This window comes from Haematobia irritans, chromosome 2 (genome assembly GCF_050003625.1).
Source record: "Haematobia irritans isolate KBUSLIRL chromosome 2, ASM5000362v1, whole genome shotgun sequence".
In the NCBI taxonomy this organism is placed as follows: domain Eukaryota; kingdom Metazoa; phylum Arthropoda; class Insecta; order Diptera; family Muscidae; genus Haematobia; species Haematobia irritans.
This window is the reverse complement of record NC_134398.1, coordinates 92,695,248-92,717,783: the sequence shown is the minus strand read 5'-3', so window position 1 is coordinate 92,717,783 and position 22,536 is coordinate 92,695,248. Positions and strand designations below refer to the sequence as shown.

Genomic DNA, 22,536 nt, shown 5'->3' with positions numbered 1-22,536 from the left:
AAGTATAATGACTACTGTATGAGCTGTCATGATGCGCAGGAAAATTAAACACCACTTGGGTGAGTGTCCTGCATTTTGTGTAAGGCGTAAGCGAATTTTAGGGGCATATAGCTTTAGATTACTGGCGAACATGAAAACGTTAACTTAGGCAGTCTGCTAATGTTTTTGGGACGATCTGGTTGGTTCAACAGAAGAAAATCGAGAAGGTTCAGCAGTCAAAACTAGAAGTGGTCATATGTAATAGGTACTTTTAGTTAATGTGGTATCACAATGGACTGAATAGTCTAAGTGAGCCTGAAACTTAATCGGGCTTCCACTTTAATCTAACCTAACCTAACCTTGACCACTATGTCGTTTAGGGTATAATTAAGGCTTCCAATATAATTATGTTTAAAATCCAGCAATAGAAACAGAAAACCTAAATAATTCTAAAATAAATATAAATAAATATTATAAATATTAACAAGTATATACGGCCGTAAGTTCGGCCAGGCTGAAGCTTATGTACCCTCCACCATGGATTGCGTAGGAATTTCTACTGAAGACTGTCATCCACAATCGAATTACTTGGGTTGCGGTAACACTTGCCGATGGCAAGGTGTCTTAAAATTTCCTAACACCGTAATATATACCACATAGTCCATACGTGGTATATATTAAACTAAAAAAGGCCGATTAAATACGTATATAATTAAGTTTAAAGTGTCTATAGAAATAACATTTTGACAAAATAAATTTTTGACATTTTCTATAGAAGTAAAATTTGGAAAAATTTTTCTATAGAAATAAAATTTGCAAAAAATTTTCTATAGAAATAAAATTTTGACAAAATTTTCTATAGAAATAAAATTTTGACAAAATTTTCTATAGAAATAAAATTTTGACAAAATTTTCTATAGAAATAAAATTTTGACAAAATTTTCTATAGAAATAACATTTTGACAATGTTTTCTATAAAAATAAAATTTTGGCGGATTATTTTTGGCTCGAGTGGCAACCATGATTATGAACGATATGGATAAGAGACTCCGGAAGTAAAATCTGGGTATCGGTTTATATGGGGGCTATATATAATTACGGGCCGATGTGGGCCAATTTTTGCATGGTCATTATAGAACATATAACAACACCACGAACCAAATTTCAGCCGGATCGGATGAAATTTGCTTCTCTTAGAGGCTCCACAAGCCAAATCGGGGGATCGGTTTATATGGGGGCTACATATAATTATGGGCCGATATGGACCAATTTTTGCATGGTCATTAGAGAACATATACCAACACCACGTACCAAATTTCAGCCGGATCGGATGAAATTTGCTTCTCTTAGAGGCTCCGCAAGCCAAATCGGGGGATCGGTTTATATGGGGGCTATATATAATTATGGACCGATATGGACCAATTTTTGCATGGTTGTTAGAGACCATATACTAACGCCATGTACCAAATTTCAGCCGGATCGGATGAAATTTGCTTCTCTTAGAGCAATCGCAAGCCAAATTTGGGGGTCCGTTTATATGGGGTCTATACGTAAAAGTGGACCGATATGGCCCATTTGCAATACCATCCGACCTACATCAATAACAACTACTTGTGCCAAGTTTCAAGGCGATAGCTTCTTTCGTTCGGAAGTTAGCGTGATTTCAACAGACGGACGGACGGAGTGACATGCTCAGATCGACTCAGAATTTCACCACGACCCAGAATATATATACTTTATGGGTCTTAGAGCAATATTTCGATGTGTTACAAACGGAATGACAAAGTTAATATACCCCCATCCTATGGTGGAGGGTATAAAAAGGCCGATTAAATACGTATATAATTAAGTTTAAAGTTTCTATAGAAATAACATTTTGACAAAATAAAATTTTGACATTTTCTATAGAAGTAAAATTTGGAAAAAATTTTCTATAGAAATAAAATTGTGACAAAATTTTCTATAGAAATAAAATTTTGACAAAATTTTCTATAGAAATAAAATTTTGACAAAATTTTCTATAGAAATAAAATTTTGACTAAATATTCTATAAAAATAAAATTTTGAAAAAATTTTCTATAGAAATAAAATTTTGACAAAACTTTCTATAGAAATAAAATTTTGACAAAATTTTCTATAGAAATAAAATTTTGACAAAATTTTCTATGGAAATAAAATTTTGACAAAATTTTCTATAGAAATAACATTTTGACAATGTTTTCTATAAAAATAAAATGTTGGGAGATTATTTTTGGCTCGAGTTGCAACCATGATTATGAACCGATATGGACCAATTTTTGTGTGATTGGGGATCGGCTATATATAACTATAGACCGATATGGACCAATTTTGGCATGGTTATTAGGCCTTACACTAACACCACGTTGCAAATTTCAACCGGATCGGAAGAATTTTGCTCCTCCAAGAGGCTCCGGAGATCAAACCTGGGGAACGGTTTATATGGGGCTATATATAATTATGGACCGATATGGAACAATTCTTGCGTGTTTGTTAGAGACTGCATTCTGACACCATGTTCCAAATTTCAACCGGATCCGATGAATGTTGCTCCTCTAAGAGGCTCCGGAGGTCAAATCTGGGGATCGGCTTATATGGGGGCTATATATAATTATGGACCGATATGGACCAATTTTGGCATGGTTATTAGAGACCATATACTAACACCACGTACCAAATTTCAATCGGATCGGATGACTTTTGCTCGTCTAAGAGGCTGCGGAAGTCAAATCTTGTGATCGGTTTATATGGGGGCTATATAATTATGGGCCGATGTGGACCAATTTTTGCATGGTCATTATAGAACATATACCAACACCACGAACCAAATTTCAGCCGGATCGGATGAAATTGGCTTCTCTTAGAGGCTCCGCAAGCCAAATCGGGGGATCGGTTTATATGGGGACTACATATAATTATGGGTCGATATGGACCAATTTTTGCATGGTCATTAGAGAACATATACCAACACCACGTGCCAAATTTCAGCCCGATCGGATGAAATTTGCTTCTCTTAGAGCAATCGCAAGCCAAATTTGGGGGTCCATTTATATGGGGGCTATACGTAATAGTGGCCCGATATGGCCCATTTGCAATACCATCCGACCTACATCAATAACAACTACTTGTGCCAAGTTTCAAGTCGATAGCTTGTTTCGTTCGGAAGTTAGCGTGATTTCAACAGACGGACATGCTCAGATCGACTCAGAATTTCACCACGACCCAGAATATATATACTCTATGGGGTCTTAGAGCAATATTTCGATGTGTTACAAACGGAATGACAAAGTTAATATACCCCCATCCTATGGTGGAGGGTATAAAAAATTATATAAAAACAGATCCGCATATGCTATAATGGTAAAAATTGTACTGATTACTGGTATTAATATGATTGATTGGGTTTCTACTACGAGCGGGTTTGACTAAATCAAATTCAATGCTACACACAAAAAATTATCACCAACATTTTTTCAATTAAACACTTAATTGAATTTGGAAACGGATTCAATTAATATGTTAATTGATTCAATTAATTATTTAATCAAATCCGAATAAAACCCAATTAAAAAAATGATTGATATTTTTACGTTTCCAATTAAAATATTAATTGATTCAATCAATTTGTTAATCAATTCGGAAATAATTTTCAATTACAAACGTGATTGAAATTTTTTCCGTTTCCAATTACACATGTGATTGATCCAATCACTTTTGTGATTGAAATTGAATAATTTTGAGCAATGGAAAGAGCGAAAAGAGAACAAGAGAATGGGTATTTATTCAACATTGTATGATGGAGAGATCAGTCTGTAGAAGTAACTTGTAACGAACGGTTGGGTTTTTGTTTTTCGCGTAAATTGAAAAACATGATTGGCGACATTCTGTCTGCTGCATTGAAAATGTGTACATAAATATTTTGAACGCAACAACAAATCATAGCAAAGGGTTGAAATAAATAAAGTGTGCAACAACAAATGGCCACGTGGTAAAGGTTTGAAAAAATATATGAGAGAACGCATTTGAAATTACCTGTGTTTTGTGGTATTGTAAAAATGGAAAACAATCTACGTTTATTGAAGGTAAGAAATGTGAATACCGTTTTCCATTGAAGCCTGTTTACATTAAACGGACTAAAATAATATATTTTTTATTCATTTCTTTTAGTAACCAATTTTATTTCGTGAAATTGACCAATCAATCCCATCAACTCCATCATTTTATCAAATATGTAAGAATATGTTTGCAACAAAAAAGTGGGTACCGTATTGATCTTTTAAAATTAGAATTTTTTTTCACTCCTAGTTTTCTTAAAACCAAGAGCGGTATGGGTTTGTTGGAAGATTCACCTTGAAGTTGCGAAGTGGCGTTGGCATTAAATTGTATTTTTGTTTTACCTGCCTTTTTCAGTTTGAACCCAAGTAGAGAGCAGTATATCTGATATATAAACTAATGAGCTGAATTATGTAATGGTAAAAAAGTTCTTTCTTTTGGATTTAAAAAATGAAAAATATCCGAAAATAATAAAAATATGTATTTCCCATTTATATATTTTTTCTATTTTTAGAATTTGAAAAGTATCATCAATATAATACCAAATATTACATTGCTTTCCCATTATTTTTGTCTATGATTGGTTCAAATTTTAATAGACGATTTCAATGTGCGGAAATTTTGGAAAGGAATTGTTACTAAAATTAAATTACCGAGCTCCTTAATACACCTTTTTATGCTAAAAGACTACAACTGCAAAAGAAGATTATAAATCTGCAACCTGGAACTAAGAATTGAACTTGATATTCTATGCAGGTAATGTTTAACAAAATTAACTTTTAATTTAACAAAATTAAATTCGAATTATTCTGTTTACTTTCAGAAAAACTAATTTAGCTTACAGGCTGTTGATTTATTGGAAATCTAGGCGCATCTACATATTAGAAGGACCATGCTAACATGGTTATTATATAAGGAAAATAATGATTTATATAATTTATGTAATTGTATTTGTAAGTTATGTTAGAACAAACCACAAATGACAAGAACCAAATTTATTTGTCTATTGCATAATTCAAAAAATAATAAAATATTAAATATGTTTTATAAGAAACACATATTTTCTTTTATTTCAAATAAAATTAAATACGATTTTGGGGTCGCAATATATAAATTTTTTGATTGAAATTTATAGCCAATTTCAATTAATTATTTAATTGAATGAATCAAATAGTTGATTGATTTTTGTCGGGAAATTAATTAAAATTTTAATTGATTCAATTAAAACTGTGATTGAATTTTATGTTAAAAATCAATCACGTTTTTAATTGATTCAATCACACAATTAATTGATTCCGTGACAAAAGTCAATTAAATTTTTAATTGAAAATCGTGTTGGTTTTCAATCAAAATGGGTGATTGATACTATCATTTTCGTGATTGAAGACACTTCAATTAAAAAAATGATTGAATCCGCGATTTTCGTGATTGAAATCAAAAAAAAATTTTTTGTGTGTACATTCGCTTTCGATTATAACATGCGCTGTTGTCTTACGAGTGGCTTTATACGGCCAACATGATACATTTTGATAGTTCGTAGTAAAAATTTAATATGGTTTTATACAATGGCGAAAAGTTTTGAAATGTATATGTTAAATTACAATATTTTGACGACTGGTAATATATATATGTATCTTCTTTCTGATAAATGTATAATTTTCAGACTCAGTATTTCATTGTTTTATTGTTTTACTTATTATTATTTTTAATTAAATTATATGTTGTTGTAACAGTTTATTGTGATTTCATCCATTTTATGTTAATTATTTGATCCTATTTACTTTGCAATTCTAATAAAGCACTGTTCGTTATCAATATACTATCATTAAGTTAACTTCAAATTTTATTTTTCAGTTGATAATTGGCAACTTTGGGCTTAGCTATGACCAAGCCAAAACTCAATTCGCAATTTGGTCAATACTAGCTGCTCCACTGCTAATGTCTGTGGACCTACGTACAATTAGACCTGAATTTAAGGCAATATTGCAGAATAGAAAGATTATTTCTGTGGACCAGGACACTTTGGGCATTCAAGGGAGAAGGATATACAAATACAAAGGAATCGAAATTTGGTCTAAACCTATCAACCCCGTGCACGAGGGGTTTTATTCGTATGCTATTGCATTTGTTAACAGAAGGACAGATGGTACACCATCGGATATTGCGGTTACTTTGAAGGAATTGGGGTTGATATGTTCTTATGGATATAGAGTACAGGTAAGCTTTGTAATAATTAAAGCATTTGTTAATTCTCCCTCAAAAGCCTCAAACTGTTGAAAACATATACACATTTATTTATTTACACCCAAACAAATTGAACCCACCATGAAAGAAATTTATTAAAAATAAAGAATTTTTTCTGTTGTTTAAGAAAATTTCATATGTCGAAGGAACAACAAAGTTCTAGTCTTATGAACTCAATTTAAGAAAACTTCTCCCATTTTTGGAATATATGAACTATTTAATTTTTCAGCAAAATTTTACACTATATATGCATATAACTTTTTTTGTAATTTTTAGTTCACGTCATTAAAGTTAGCAAAAACTTATTCAAATTAGAAATATTTGCTCACATTGGGCAAAATTTAACTAATATCAACTAATCTTCATGAACTAAACTAAAGTTCAGTTGGTATTAGCGCCCCTGAGTGTAAGTATTTTACGAAGGTTTACACACAAAGAAAATTTCATTAAATTGAGCCAACGAACGAAAGTTTTTCATTTATATAACGAAACATTCTCAATAATGCAATGAAAATATTCGTTAATATTATAAAACGTTACGTTTAATAACAGTAAATTCTGTATAATTATGTTATATTAACAAATTTGTTTCATTGGTTCACTTTTAATGTTTTAGTTTTACATCTCTCATTCTTAACTTTGAACTATTGTGTGGGTTTGTGAGACCCATAATGTCCAAGCTTCTGTTACATCAGCGAATGGCTAGCTAGAGTTTTGACAAGTTGTAATTAGCGTGGAAAAGCTTTAAAAAATTGTTTAGCGTTGTGCTAAATTTTAATCAATAATGTAATTATTGCGGTTGCTATAAACCTATTCTATTGCTATAAACCTGTTCCTATCGGTTTGTTCATTGAAATTCCCATCCCGTCCTGAAATCCCGGGATTTTTCGAAAAAATAATCCTAATTCTTTATATTATTGGCCTTTTAGGATTTTTATTAATAAATTTGTGCCTTTATTAAGTACAAACGACTCTTAGACCAGTGTCGACCTTAAATGGTTTATTAAAGAAAAGTAATCGTGAAAAAATGGCTATTTAAGCGACTAAACTCGAACTTAAAATAAGATCGCGTATATCTGATGAAACTTTTGATGCCTTGATATTTCAAGAAGTTACTTAAAACGATGAAAAAAATCGTTAAAATCTTTTGTTGAGTACGAAAGCAATAAGAAATACATAGCTTTTTATTTTATTTTTGTGTTCACATATTTTTGTTAAGTACCAATTTGAAATTACTTTTTAATTTACTCTTAAGTTCTTTTGTTTTTTTTTTTGTTCTTCATGCCGCCTACGGACATAAGTTAGGTTAGGTTAAAGTGGCAGCCCGATTAAATTTCAGGCTCACTTAGACTATTCAGTCCATTGTGATTCTACATTTAACTAAAAGTACCTATTACATATGGGCACTTCTAGTTTTAACCGCTGAACATTCTCGATCATTTTCTTCTGTTGAACCAACCAGATTGTTCCAAAAACATTAGCAGACTGCTTAAGTTAACGTTTTCCAGGTCCGCCAGTAATCTGAAGCTATATGCCCCTAAAATTTGCTTACACCTTGCACAAAAAGCAGGGCACTCACACAAGAGGTGTTTATGTGATTCCTTTTCCTCCACATCACCACAGCTCATACAGTAGTCATTATACTTCGCACCAATAGTTTTTGCAAATTCGCCTATCCGGCAGCGACCCGTTATATCAGATATTAGAAGTAACATCTGACGTCTTGAGAACACTAGCATATCTAGTGTGCGGTTCAAGTTTAAATGGGGCCATATTTGCTTGGTGTCGTTACAACCCTTGCAATTCTCCCATCGAATATTGGCCATCATAACAGCCTTCTCACGCAGTAAGAGAGCTTGGTGGCCAGATGCATACCAACAGATTCTAGTTCCCCTGGAATATGTAAGGTAGTTCCTAGCTTTCCGAACTCAGTTCCCCGGTATGATCCTATGGCCAGGCACCCATATTAGGTGAATATTGTACTGCTCAGCCATCTCGTTGAGAGATTTACGGCAGTCTATGGTTTTCGAGTTAAGGAACACAGAGTCCAAGGATTTTATTGCAGGTTGACTGTCTGAGTATATATTAAGGCCAATATTTGTTGGAACATTACTTCTCAGCCAATTCACAACCTCTCTTATTGCCAATATTTCAGCCTGAAAACACTGCAGTGATTAGGTAATCTTTTCGCTATTCGAATTTCCAGATCTTTAGAATATACTCCGAACCCCACTTGTCCATTCAATTTGGAGCCATCAGTATAGAAATCTATATATCTTTTATTCCCCGGGGTCTGTGTACACCACGCCTCACTGTTGGGAATTAGAGTTTCAAACTTTTTGTTACGTTAGGCACATCTGGCATTACTTTGAGGACCGAACTGTGACCGTACATTTTTGCCGGCCATAGCGATAGCTCGCGCAACCGTACAGCCGTTGTTGCAGCTGACTGTTTGGCCAAAATGTCTAAAGGCAATAGATGCAGCATGACATTAAGGGAGTCTGTTCCTGTCTTACTAAATGCGCCGAGATACATAAGCTCGCCATACGCTGAACTTTATCTAAACAAGTCGGTTTCTGAAGTGCCGGCCACCAGACTACAACACCATATAGCATTATAGGTCTAAGTACTGCCGTGTATAGCCAATGCTCAATTTTTGGTTTTAGTCCCCACTTTTTCCCTATTGCCTTTTTGCACGAGTACAAAGCTACCGTGGCTTTTCTCGCCCTTTCTTCAATATTATGCCCAAAATTCAGTTTCCTGTCCAAAATAACGTCAAGGTATTTTGCACACTCACCAAAGGGAATTTCAATGGACTCCCCTTCGATGTCTAGAAACGCCACGATTGTGTATTCTTTGACAGATATTGAGCTTTCAATAAAGCTGACTAGTTCATGCAATGCGGTCTCAGTAGACCTGCCCTTCGAGTATGCATACTGTCGTTTCGAGAGCAATCTTGAATACACGCTAGTTCTAAGATACATGTCAATCATCCTCTCCAGGGTCTTAAGTAGGAATGAGGATAAGCTGATTGGTCGGAAATCCTTCGCACTCGAGTGAGAGGCTTTTCCCGCTTTAAAGGGTGATACGGTCAAAATTTGGTCAATATAAACTTGACGTATTTCTTTCAATTTTGCATTTAAAAACACCCCTCATTTTGAAGGTGTGTGTGTGTAGAATGTTGCTTGTTTAGCGCTCAATCTAATTCCTATTTTTTGCCTTTCAAATGAGAAGACGATATATAAAAATTCGGTTCAATATTTACAAATTTTTATTGAATAAATTACTTAAAATTATTCACTTATAATTGTTAGAAAATTCATTATTCATTATTAACAATAACAATTCAAAGTGCAATAATTCATTGTGATAAAAAATTCAATGTGCAATATAAAAGAACTTGTGCAATATTAGATATAGTCGTAGATTTAGGTTAAACTTGTGCAATATTAGAAATAATCGTAGGTTTAGGTTCAATTCAAAATAGATTTAGATTAATTAGTTTTAGATTAGATTATTTATGTGTCTTTGGTTGTGTCCAGCACTTTCACTTCGTTGTTGTAGGTGTCCATCACTTTCGTTTATGTTTGTTGGGTCACTTTGTATAAACGTCTTCCTAGAAAATCTTTGTTTTATTTCTGTTGTTTGTTCACTAAATGTTTATTGTAAAAAATATATAAATTCATAACACAAGGGCACTTCACGATATTTTACTTGACGGGGGGAGCAGAACGTGGGAAAACGATTTTAGTTGGACGACGCGCGAGATTCAACTAACTTCATTTGATCATTTGTCATTGTTTGGAATCTTCCCATTAAACGGAGTTTTTCCAATCATTATTCCAAACATTCCAAATAAACAAATGAAGGACAAAAGGAAATTTCGAGAAATGAAGTTGTCCGCCATGTACAGTGGAACCCACACGTATGAATCCACAGTGGAACCCATATGTGTGAATCCCCTGTTCAAATGAACTTTGAACATTCTGCCCCCCCCAGTGACCAAGTGCTGCTCTTACCTTACTCTCGGAGTGTCACCGTGTTTGTGGGTCCTGCAAATATGTATCCCAAAAGTGTTTTTTGGGCGTACACTTCCCCAAGGTCTGTGAGGGATATGTCCCGCTATCAGAGAAAATTTTCGAAGGGCAACCGCGTCTGCCTATAAATCTGGCCAAAGCCGCCATAAACGATTGGGTCGACATATCACTAGTGGCCTCAAGATGAATGGCCTTTGTTGAAAAACATACGAATATGCAAACATAACCTTTAGTAATGAGGCAAGCTCGCCCAGTGAAATTTTTGATGCTAAATGGGCCTGTGAAGTCTACTCCGGTATGGGTAAAGGGTCTTGTCAAAGTTGTGCGTTCGGGAGGCAACGAAGCCATTATTTGATTTTGTGTCTGGTGTCGATGCACGATGCATGATCGACAGTTGTGTATTATCTTTTTAACTAAGGGTTTTAATCGAAATATCCAAAATTCCGCCCGTATAACTCGGGTCATGAGCTGGTTCCCTCCGTGCAAGGTAACTTTATGAACAAATTCAACATACAAATGTGAGAAGCGAGATTCATGAGGTAAAAGTATTGGGTGTCGTTCGTTATAGCTAAGAGCTGGTGACTGATCGAGGCGTCCATTAGACCTAATTATACCCTTGGAATCAATGAATGGGTTCAACGGTAGGAGATGACTGTTACTTGATATACGTTTCTTTTGAGAGAGGGCCATGTATTCTTCCCGAAAGTAATTCTTTTGTGTACAAACTATAAGACGAGTCTTAATATCTTGTATTTCATTACTAGTGATTTCAAGGGATGATATACGGTATTGAGTTCGATTTGCACCCGTGTTTCGCCAAAAACGAAGAACATATGCCAAAACTCTGTATGCGCGAGAAAGTGACGAAAGCCGCAGTAAGGGGTCTTCTACAGTTGTCGTTGTTAGAACTTTAATTGGTTTGGCCTCTAAAGTTGTGTCGTTGTTAACTTCTTTATGTGGCCAACGGTCTTTGGGCAATTTGAGCCACTGGGGTCCCGTCCACCACAACTCGTGATTTTGTAGTTCATTTGGAGTACAACCGCGACTTGCAACATCAGCTGGATTGTTTTCTGAATCAACATGATTCCAATTTTCGTTACCTACATATTCAAGTATGTCAGAAACTCTGTTGCCTACAAAGGTACTCCATGAGCAAGGTGGTTTTTTAAGCCAAGCAAGAACGATTGTTGAGTCTGTCCAGAAGTAAATTTTAAAATTTGTAATTTGCAAGCTAGGGACTACGGCATTAGACAACTTTGCTAACATTACTGCCCCACATAATTCCAATCGCGGTAAAGATATTTTCTTAATTGGGGCTACACGAGTCTTGGCCGCTAATAACGAAGTGTATATTTTATCTTTATGTTCAATCCTGATATAAAGTGCCGCAGCATATGCGCTTTCTGAGGCGTCGCAGAACCCATGTATCTCGACCTTACTGGAGGGAGAAAATTGTAAGCATCTAGGTATGGAAATTGTGTCTATGCATGGTGTATTCTTTACAAAACTCTTCCAGTTCATTCGGGTCATGGGTTTCAACGGGTCATCCCAACCTATCTGATCTAACCAAATTTGTTGCATAACTAATTTCGCAACTACTATAACTGGGGCCAACCAACCACAGGGATCAAAGAATCGTGCTATTGTAGAGAGTACATCGCGTTTGGTACACAATTCATTTTCTGTGACAATTGGAGCTTTAAATGTGAAATTGTCCCCTTTTACGTTCCAACGTATACCTAATGTTTTTGTTGAAGAATCCTCTGAGAGATCTAGCCAATTTATTGGTAAAAGAATATCAGGGTCTAAATCTTTTAGCAGAAATGGGTCATTTGAGGTCCACTTTCTAAGTTCAAACCCGGCTGAAGTTAATGCTGTGATCAACTCATTTCGAGAAACAATTGCATCCTCTCGAGTGTGAGCTCCAGCTAGCACGTCATCAACGTATAAGTTTTCCCTAATGATTTTCGCCCCTAAGGGATATTTATTTTTTACATCTTCAGCCAGTTGTAGTAGGGTACGAATTGCTAAGAACGGCGCGCAATTAATTCCGAATGTTACTGTCAATAGCTCAAAATCTTCCACTGGTTGTTCTGGAGATTTTCTAAAAAGAATTCTTTGAAAAGGGGCTTGATTTGGATCAATCATTATTTGACGGTACATTTTTGTAATGTCCGCGTTAAACACGTATTTAAAAAATCTCCATTTCAAAATTTGCAAAACTAAATCTTGCTGAAGGACGGGTCCAGTGTGGAGAATATCATTTAAACTTTTCTTATTGGAAGTGGGACTCGACGCGTTAAAAACCACACGAAGTTTTGTGGTCACTCTGTCTGGTTTTATAACCGCATGATGCGGTAAGTAATAATGTGGAGTTTTTGTGATTTCATGGGTCTGCACTTTTCGCATATGCCCTAACTCCAAATATTCTAAAATTGCTGAGTCATATTGTTTTTTAACTTCAGGGTCCTTTAATAATTTCTTTTCCATGCGATTAAATTGCGCCATGGCAATATTTCTTGAATTTCCAAGTTCTGTACAAGATTTGAATGGCAGTGTTACGATGTACCGCCCTTCGCCATTTCGACGAGTTGTATTTTTGAAGTTTTCTTCACAAAAGTGGTCTTCACTTGACCTCAAAATCTTTTTTGGGGTTTCCTCCACCTCCCAAAAACGTGTGATTATTTTTTCAATTGAAGTTGCGCTATAAAGTGTAATCTGATTTTTGTGATGCATATCTTGTACGATGGGTCCACCAATTACCCATCCGAAAACAGTGCTCTGTGCTATCATCGAGTCTATTGATTTCATAGGTACCCCCGTTGAATATATGAATGGTCCAATGTCCAAGCCAATTAGCATATCAACCGATCGACTTTCAAAGAATCGAGGGTCTGCTAAATCTAAATTCCGAATGTCCTCAAATTGACATGATTGCAAATTACGTGTCGGTAAGCTTGAGGGTAGATTTTTCAAGACGGGCGCCCATACTTCTAAATTAAACGTAGGGTCAACACGTGAACAAAGTTTGAACACACAAGCTTTGGTAGAAGTTTCCGAAATGGTTTCGCTTAAACCGGTTACATGTACTAAGTTCTTTACTGTAGGTAATTGTAATTTATTTTTTATTTTTTCAGAAATAAAAGTTGATTGTGATCCAGGGTCAATGATAGCCCTGACATCATATCTCTGTCCCTTCGACTTGATTTGTACCATAGCAGTGAACAAAAGCGTTTCTCGAGGCTGCGAATTGGGAATATTTTCTTGAAGTGTCAGTGTCGTTATACTAGGAGTCTCAATACTAGGTGTGGACTGTATATTAGGTGATGATGAATGCGCTAGGGTGGTTAGAGCAGCCGCACTGGTACTAGGTCGCACGTACTCTCTAACCGTCTCGACTAGATTGGTAGGAACAGTAGCACTTGCGCTAGGTTGTACTTCCTGTCTACCGGTATGAACTAATGTGGTGAGAGCTGCAGCACTTGTACTAGGTTGTGCTGCGTCTCGGATGCTATGGGTCTTTGTAGGGTTATGGGTCTCGTTACCCTTATGTAACAAACTATGGTGTCTTTGATTACATTCCCTACAACTATAACGACTTTTACATTCCCGAACTCCATGATCAGCAAAGAGACAGTTGTAACAAAGATGATTAACTTTTACTATATGGATACGATCGTTTGGAGTTTTTTCTAGAAATTGCGGACAATCCCGCAAATAATGTTTCGCTTTACAAATTACACAAATTATTTGGCTTGTTTTCTGATTTGATGTTTTGTTAGATTGTGAATTGTAGTTGAGTTTAGGATTAGTCCCCTTAGGTTTTTGAAAGACATTAGTCTGGAAACTATTTACCCGTCTATCCCTTTTTTCAAAATCAGATCTAGGCTGATTGGGCTTTACAAATTGGGGTTTTATGTTTCCTACAGACTCCAACGTTTTAAACTTATGAGTTAAAAATTCGTTCAAGTTATTCCAAGTAGGAAGAATGGAACAATCTTCAAGGTTGCTCTCAAATTCTTGCAAAAATGTTCTAGGAAGTTTAGTTGACACTATATAAACTAGTATTGGGTCCCACTCCCCCGTTTTTACCTGTAGGGCCTCTAATGTTTGAGTGCAACTAGTGACAGTTCTCTGTAATTTTTGAACTGATGATGCGACGTCAATCGAAACAGTAGGCAAATTAAAAAGTGTCTTGAGCTGTTCATTTACTTGCATGCGTTTGTTTTCATACCGATTTACTAAATTTCTCCACGCAATGTCAAACCCCTCGTTGGTTAAAGGCACATTACTTATTACTTCACGAGCTTCTCCCGCTGTCTTTTGGGTCAAATGAAATAGTTTTTCTACTTTGCTCAATTTGGAATTATTTATATAAATAGCGGAGAATAAATCTCTAAAGGTGGGCCATTCGCGATACCCTCCTTTAAATACATCTGCTTCGCAAGGGGGTAAGCGTAATGTAGGGGTCATATCATCATCTAAAGAATTGCGTTTCTTTATTCCTGCATCTCGGGTCAATTGCTCTTCTTTCTGTTTTTCCGTGCGATCAATTATTTCAACATTCAGCACACTAAGACATTTTTTATAACAGTCGAGAGCATCTTTATAACGATCACGTAACTTATTTTTGTCGATTGGTGTTTCGCTTTCTGTAGGAACTCTATCTCGACATTCGAGATAAGAGCGCTTTACATTATCCCACAAAGAATCGAGTTCAACCCGGGAAGTTTGTAAAGAGTGAAGATCTTCACTGACAGCCTTAATAGAACAAATGCTCTCAATGTCAATTAGATCATTCACGCAATTAGCAAATCGTTCTGCTAGGATTTTCGCCATTATAATTCGTTCTTAAATAACCTTTGATCCAGTCAAATGTTCCAAGTCAAATTATTATCCCACTACTAGAAAGAAAGAAGTTCGTATTTCAGAAAAGAAGAGTTTTCTGCAACAACTATTTCCTTTCAAAACCTAGCCAAATTTGTTCCCAGGGTCAAGTATTCAAAAAATGTTTGGGTCACAAACACGAAACCAACGAGATTTATGAAACGAGAAAAAAGAATGTGTAAAAAAATTTCAATTCCAGATATACAGATATTTTCCCAGCGAAATAATCCAATTCGGACAGATTCGCAAACAAACGCTTAAGTATTTTTAGGTATCGGGTCACCAAGATAACAACAATGTGCACAAATTAGTTTTTCATCCAACTTGTAGTTGGGTCACAGAAAAAATGTAATTTCGATAAGCTTCGACCAGCAATAATATGTTTTCACAACAACAATAATATAAAATACGAGTAAAGACTGATTTACGACAATTATATAAAAAAACTCATTCTCGTTTAAATTTATATTTAGTTAGTTTATCAAAAAAAATTAAATTTATTATAAAAAGTGTAAAATTGACAGTTAATTTTCGATAATTATTTTCAAAATATCGATTTAAACGTATATCATGAATTTCAAAGTGCAATCAAAATTTTATTTTATATTTTGCTTTCCAAAAAAATTGTGCTGAGACCGATAAACTTTAAACCTTTACTTTTCCTTAAATTTTGAAAACAATTGAACGGTAAAAAAAATTTTTTGAATTATTATGAAATTTAAATCGTAATATCTTTTTGTTTAACTTTTACTTTTTTTTTTGACAGATAATTAATATTTTTTTTTTTTTTGTTTAACTTTATGAATTTCTTTTTCACCGAAAAAGAACTAGAATTTTTCCAAATATCAATTCCCAGAATTCCCACAAATCACATTAGACAATCAGAAAATAATCACTTTAATTTTTCAATAAATTGTTTTCAATTCCAAAGTAAATTCTTGTTTTCAAAGAATGGGTTAGATTCGTTAAATTTTCCCAGAAGAAAAATTCGGGTCACTTCCCTTAAACCCAACCACAACGATGAAAATCCCCCGGGTCAATTCGACAAATCGTATTTTTTAATTGGGTCAAAAAGAATTGTTTATAAATTCCCACCACGACAAAAAAACCCCGGGTCAATTAAGGGTCAGAATTTGATATTGAGTCAAAGCTAGATTTATAAGCGAAAACAAAATTTTAAAATTATATATAAAGAAATAATAAAATAGAAATTTAATCAATTTTTTTTTTTTTTTTTTTTTTTATAGATATTTGTAACTAAATGACGAAAAATTATTTTTATTTTTCAAATTTTCGCAGAAATCAAATTTATAAATTACAACCGAATTAGTATATGATGAAAATCGCAGTTAAATTTATAAAAAAAATAAAAAATTGAACCGCAAATTAAAAAAAAAATTGTTTTTAGTTTTAAATTTTTTTTTTGAAATATTAATTTAAATTTTTAAATTTAAAATATTAAAACGGAAAGGGTTCAATGTTAATTTTATTATTTTTCAAAAAAATTTTTTTTTTTTTGATTAAAAAATTATGAAACAAATTTTTAAAATTTTCACGAAGATGAAAAGTTTTATAAAAAAAATGTACACCGAAAATTTTAAAACCTTTCGCGAAAAATTAAATTTTATATTATTAAATTGTTTTCGAAAAATTGAATGGAAATAAATATTAAAAAAGAAGCTGTATTGGTACTCACTTTGCGATGTATTTTTTGTGGGTCTGGGATTGTTGTTGTTACCTGTTTGCGCCTTTTTGAGCGTCGTTTGTGTTGTTGTTGATTTAAATTTTATTGCTGGCTTTGGGTCGATTGGATTTTTTTTTTTTGTCTTTTGAATTTTGCTTTAGCTTTAGTTTTTTATTGTACGTTGGAAATTGACCGTTATTGCGGTAATTTTTAAAGTCCAAGGTTCAAACGTACAGTTTTTCCAAAAGTTTATTGTTGTTAATAATTATCCGACCGTACCGAAATAATTTGGGTTTTGAAAAATGCACAATTAATAAAAATTTTTTATTTTAGTGTCGAAAAATTTATCGTTAAACTTGGGTTTGATATGAAATTTTTACAAAAAAAAATCAAATTGATTAAAAGATATGAAAACGCGAACTAAAATTTTTTTTTTCCAAATTATTATAATTCTTTCCAAGTTGCACGGTAAATTTTTTGACGGTGTCACAATTTGCTATTAACAAATTTTTCTTTTTTCACTGTCACAAATTATTAACCAAAAACAATTTTAAACAAATTATTATTAGTATTTCACTTTTTTGTCTCTGTGGCCCACTGTGCACATTCACACACACATTTTTTGTTTGATATCAAATTTTGATTTGATTTTTTAATTGTTCACAAAAAACCAACGACACTATAGTTTGTAAATTTTTAATTATTTTAATTTGTTTTATTTTCTTTGTTGCACCCTGTTGTTGTTATTGGTTCTAATTTGTTAGTGGCCGGCTTGTGTTTTATGTCAATTGTCACTGTCACTTGTTTGTATGTATATTCTCAATTGTTTCTTTTCCACCAATTTCTTGGAATATTATTTAATTGTTTTTTGTAATTTTTTCAATAAATACCACCACAAATTAAACAAATCAAAATATCAAACAAATTAACTTTTTGTCTATTATTTTTTCCACAATAACTTTTTATATCAACAAACACTTAAATATTGCAATTTAATGCATTTAGTATTGTTTGTATGTACGGTTGTATGTAACCCACCCTTATTTTGGATGGTTTACTTGTACACGTATGTCTGTCGCACTTGCACTTGTACTTTTTATTACACAAATGATCACTGCACATACACTTGTTATTGTTTTTCACTATTATTAAATTTTATAAATTTGAAATTTATTAAATGAAGGAAAAGACAAAAACAAACTCGGTCACAAATTGGGTCACTGGTATTAATTTCTTTTTTGAGATACGTTTTTTAACAATTTAAAAAACACACTTTTGATCCGGTTCGCAATGGACCAAATGTTTAGCGCTCAATCTAATTCCTATTTTTTGCCTTTCAAATGAGAAGACGATATATAAAAATTCGGTTCAATATTTACAAATTTTTATTGAATAAATTACTTAAAATTATTCACTTATAATTGTTAGAAAATTCATTATTCATTATTAACAATAACAATTCAAAGTGCAATAATTCATTGTGATAAAAAATTCAATGTGCAATATAAAAGAACTTGTGCAATATTAGATATAGTCGTAGATTTAGGTTAAACTTGTGCAATATTAGAAATAATCGTAGGTTTAGGTTCAATTCAAAATAGATTTAGATTAATTAGTTTTAGATTAGATTATTTATGTGTCTTTGGTTGTGTCCAGCACTTTCACTTCGTTGTTGTAGGTGTCCATCACTTTCGTTTATGTTTGTTGGGTCACTTTGTATAAACGTCTTCCTAGAAAATCTTTGTTTTATTTCTGTTGTTTGTTCACTAAATGTTTATTGTAAAAAATATATAAATTCATAACACAAGGGCACTTCACGATATTTTACTTGACGGGGGGAGCAGAACGTGGGAAAACGATTTTAGTTGGACGACGCGCGAGATTCAACTAACTTCATTTGATCATTTGTCATTGTTTGGAATCTTCCCATTAAACGGAGTTTTTCCAATCATTATTCCAAACATTCCAAATAAACAAATGAAGGACAAAAGGAAATTTCGAGAAATGAAGTTGTCCGCCATGTACAGTGGAACCCACACGTATGAATCCACAGTGGAACCCATATGTGTGAATCCCCTGTTCAAATGAACTTTGAACATTGCTCCTATTTTGATTTTGGAATTCACTCTTCAGTTGTCAAAATTCCGTCCAAGCAAGAAGAGCAGCGTATCAAAATTTTGCTCGCGCATCGCGAAAATCCGAGCTACTCGCACGCAAAGCTGGCAAAAGCGCTAAAAGTTGCCAAATCAACCGTTACAAATGTAATTAAAGTGTTTGGGGAACGTTTGTCGACAGCCAGGAAGTCTGGATCGGGGGGAAATCGAAAACCGGAAGCCGCTGAGACCACAAAGAGTTGCCGGTAGTTTCAAGCGAAACCCTAACCTCTCTCTACGAGATGCCGCAAATAAGCTGAGTGTATCGTCTACAACCGTGCATCGAGCCAAAAAACGAGCCGGACTATCGACTTACAAGAAGGTAGTGACTCCAAATCGCGATGATAAATAAAACACGACGGCCAAGGCGCGATCCCGGAGGCTGTACACGACGATGCTGACGAAGTTTGACTGCATGGTAATGGACGACGAAACCTACGTCAAAGCCGACTACAAGCAGCTTCCGGGACAGGAGTTTTATACGGCAAAAGAAAGGGGAAAGGTAGCAGATATTTTCAAGCACATAAAACTGTCAAAGTTCGCAAAGAAATATCTGGTTTGGCAAGCCATCTGTACCTGTGGCTTGAAAAGCAGTATTTTCCTAGCTTCCGGGACTGTCAACCAAGAAATTTACGTGAAAGAGTGTTTGAATAAACGTCTGCTGCCTTTCCTGAAGAAACACGGTTGTTCCGTACTGATTTGGCCGGATTTGGCATCTTGCCATTACGGTAAAAAGGCCATGGAGTGGTACGCCGCCAACAACGTGCAGGTGTTTCCCAAGGACAAGAACCCTCCCAACACGCCAGAGCTTCGCCCAATTGAGAAATACTGGGCTATTGTCAAGCGGAACCTAAAGAAGACCAAAAAACTGCTAAGGACGAGCAGCAGTTCAAGGCAACCTGGCTTTATGCGGCGAAGAAGGTGGACAAGGTGGGTGTACAAAATCTGATGGCAGGTGTCAAGCGTGAGGCCCGGCAATTCGGATTTGGAAAAGCGAAAGCCTAACTGAATATTTTTCCTGAATTTTATACTAATTGAACTTGAAAAAGAAATTTAATTTGATTTTTTAAATAAACGATTTCACCGATTTACACGCGTTTTCCTTGACCAAATTTTGACCGTATCACCCTTTAGGTATGAAGACGACTTTTATTTCTCTCCACTTTTTTGGAATATATGCTAAGTTTACACATCGTTTATATATCACCGTCAACCAGGGGATAATTCTTTCAGCCACTGCTTGTAACTCTGCCGGAGTAATTCCATCAGGTCCGGGGGATTTGAATGGTCCAAAGTTATTAAAAGACCATTTTATTCTAGATTCCGATACAATTTCCTCGATAGGAAACGACCGCTGAGCCACTTTTACACCGCCAGAACCTGGTTGAACCGTCTGATTTCCACGAAAATGTGTGTCCAATTGTACCTCCAGCGTCTCTTCACTGGACGTTGTCCAATTGCCCTCCGATGTTTTAATGAAACCTGGAGCGGAGTTGGTGGATGCTAGAACCTTCCGTAGTCTGGAAGCCTCTGACGTATTCTCAATACTGCTGCAGTAATCATTCCAATAGTTTTGTTGAGACCTTCTCAGTTCTCGTTTATATGCTCTCAGATTCATCTTGTAAGTGTCCCAATCCTCCGGAGCTCTTGTTGACTTTGCTTTGTTAACTGAGGCAAACAATCTTTGATCCCGTTTAGAGGATGGCAGCTCATCCGGTGATCGTTCCCTTTTTCCATCATCAAGAATTCCTTGAGCCCATTTTAAGGAATCGCTTTGCTTAGCCGAATACGTGCTTGGGTCGACTGATCCTAATTTCTTTAGGATAAACAAAGCATTTCTTCGTTCCTTGAATCTCTTTCGAGAGGGATTGCCTCCTTTTGATGTCGTCACCTTAGAAAAGGTTCGACTTGCCAAAGTGTCACCGCTAGTCGACCCGTCTACAGGTCGACTAATTGGGCCCGACACTTGATCGCTGCCCAAATTTATAACTTCAGTCGTTACCCGTCCACTGGGCCCTGAAGTTAGCAACCCAGTGGATGACTTTGAATTTCGCTGCATGGTGGTTTATTATTTCCACCACACGTGAAATTCGTAATAACTACTTATTACGATGAAATACTCCGCCTGGGATGTTAGCTTTTAGTAACGCTCTCGATTTTAATCATGCTCATGTTTTCAGACACGGTAAATTACTCATAAAATTATTCGTGAGTCACGATATTTTTCTGAGTCACGGTATTTTTCGTGGGTCACGACATTTTCGTGCGCGAGTACAAATTTTCTTTTCGTGAGTGTGCGTGAGTCCTACCAAACAATATCGATCGTGAGTAAGATTATTCCGTCGTGAGTGTGCGTGAGTAAAATATTATTCACGTACACACATCTATGTTAGCTTCGACTTCAACGTACAGCATAGTCAGATCAGTCAAATATTTGACACGAATGTGTTTGAGTCAAACACAATACACGTAGGAAGATGGGAAATTGGTATGCGTCACACCAAATGTTGCATTGACGGTGTTAGTTCCATACATGTTTGTATTTTTTTCCTGTTTTTCGTTTTTTTTTTTTTTTTAATGAAAATCTTAATTTTCTTAATGAAACAATCCCTGGTGTGCATGGACCAGTTATGGTCGAAAGGTATGGAAGGGACCGGTCACTTTAACATGGGTCATTGACGGGATAAATTTACATTTTAGGACGCGTCTTGGACTCATCCCAAAGGACACGTCCTGGGACAATTTAGTAGGAGCACCTCATAGACAGGACCTCAGGAACCAGTCTCGGACAAACTCTTAGAAATCCGTTTCAATTTGGGCATCCCAATCGAACCCGAAATGAAAAAAAACTGTTGAAATATGTCGAACAAAAGGTTATTCTGATAATTTTATTTCACTAACCCCCATTTTCATGAAGCTCCGTTAGTGTTCCGTTAACTAACGAACTGTTAAATCGTACATAGCTGTCATCTTGCCTATATATTCCATATGCCAGTTAGGAACTTAACAGCCAAAATTTTTTCAGTTAACCCTCCGATGAGTGACTGTTCTGAACTTCACGGTAGTGTGAAAAGGTCCTTACGGACCTTTTTTTGTAAATTATGTTTTTTTTCATATAATTTTTTTTTTGATTTTTGGTTTTGTTTTTACTGTTTATAGCTAAATTCTACATACAAAAATAAATTTTTAAATTTTAAATTTTTTTTTGCTTGAATTTTCTTAAGACTATTATAAAAAAATTTAAAAATTATTGTTGTTGGGCGTGTACTTCTTGTCCCCTGCCCTGTGCGCAAGTGTTGCAGCGACGTAAAAGTGCGCTATGTTCTCCGCAAACAACGTTGCAGCAGCCGAAGCAGTATGCCCGCGTTTTCCGCTGCCGCCCGTACTCAGAACGGCAAAGCCTACATGACGGTCTACATGATCTAGCCGCAAACGACGGTACATTGCGTTCCATCGGTCTTGGTAATACCTGAAATGAAAA

At 35.0% G+C, this 22,536-nt stretch overlaps 1 protein-coding gene and 2 long non-coding RNA genes across 4 annotated transcripts in view; 2 read left to right on the top strand and 1 right to left on the bottom strand.

Moving 5' to 3' along the window:
- The window catches only part of LOC142225770 (alpha-N-acetylgalactosaminidase), a 336,310-nt gene that overhangs the window by 267,469 nt on the left and 46,305 nt on the right, over positions 1-22,536 (top strand). For both annotated transcript variants that reach the window (XM_075295592.1, XM_075295593.1), the window contains one exon: positions 5,905-6,267. In XM_075295592.1, coding sequence (XP_075151707.1) covers positions 5,905-6,267 — 363 coding nt within the window. The remainder of the gene's footprint in view (positions 1-5,904; positions 6,268-22,536) is intronic.
- On the top strand, positions 3,756-4,463 carry LOC142225774 (uncharacterized). The gene is made up of 3 exons (XR_012719413.1): positions 3,756-4,079; positions 4,165-4,228; positions 4,303-4,463. It is a non-coding gene; the product is annotated as an uncharacterized LOC142225774 (long non-coding RNA).
- Positions 16,915-18,929, bottom strand: LOC142223308 (uncharacterized). The gene is made up of 2 exons (XR_012718671.1): positions 18,731-18,929; positions 16,915-17,063 (listed from the first exon to the last, which is right to left on the bottom strand). It is a non-coding gene; the product is annotated as an uncharacterized LOC142223308 (long non-coding RNA).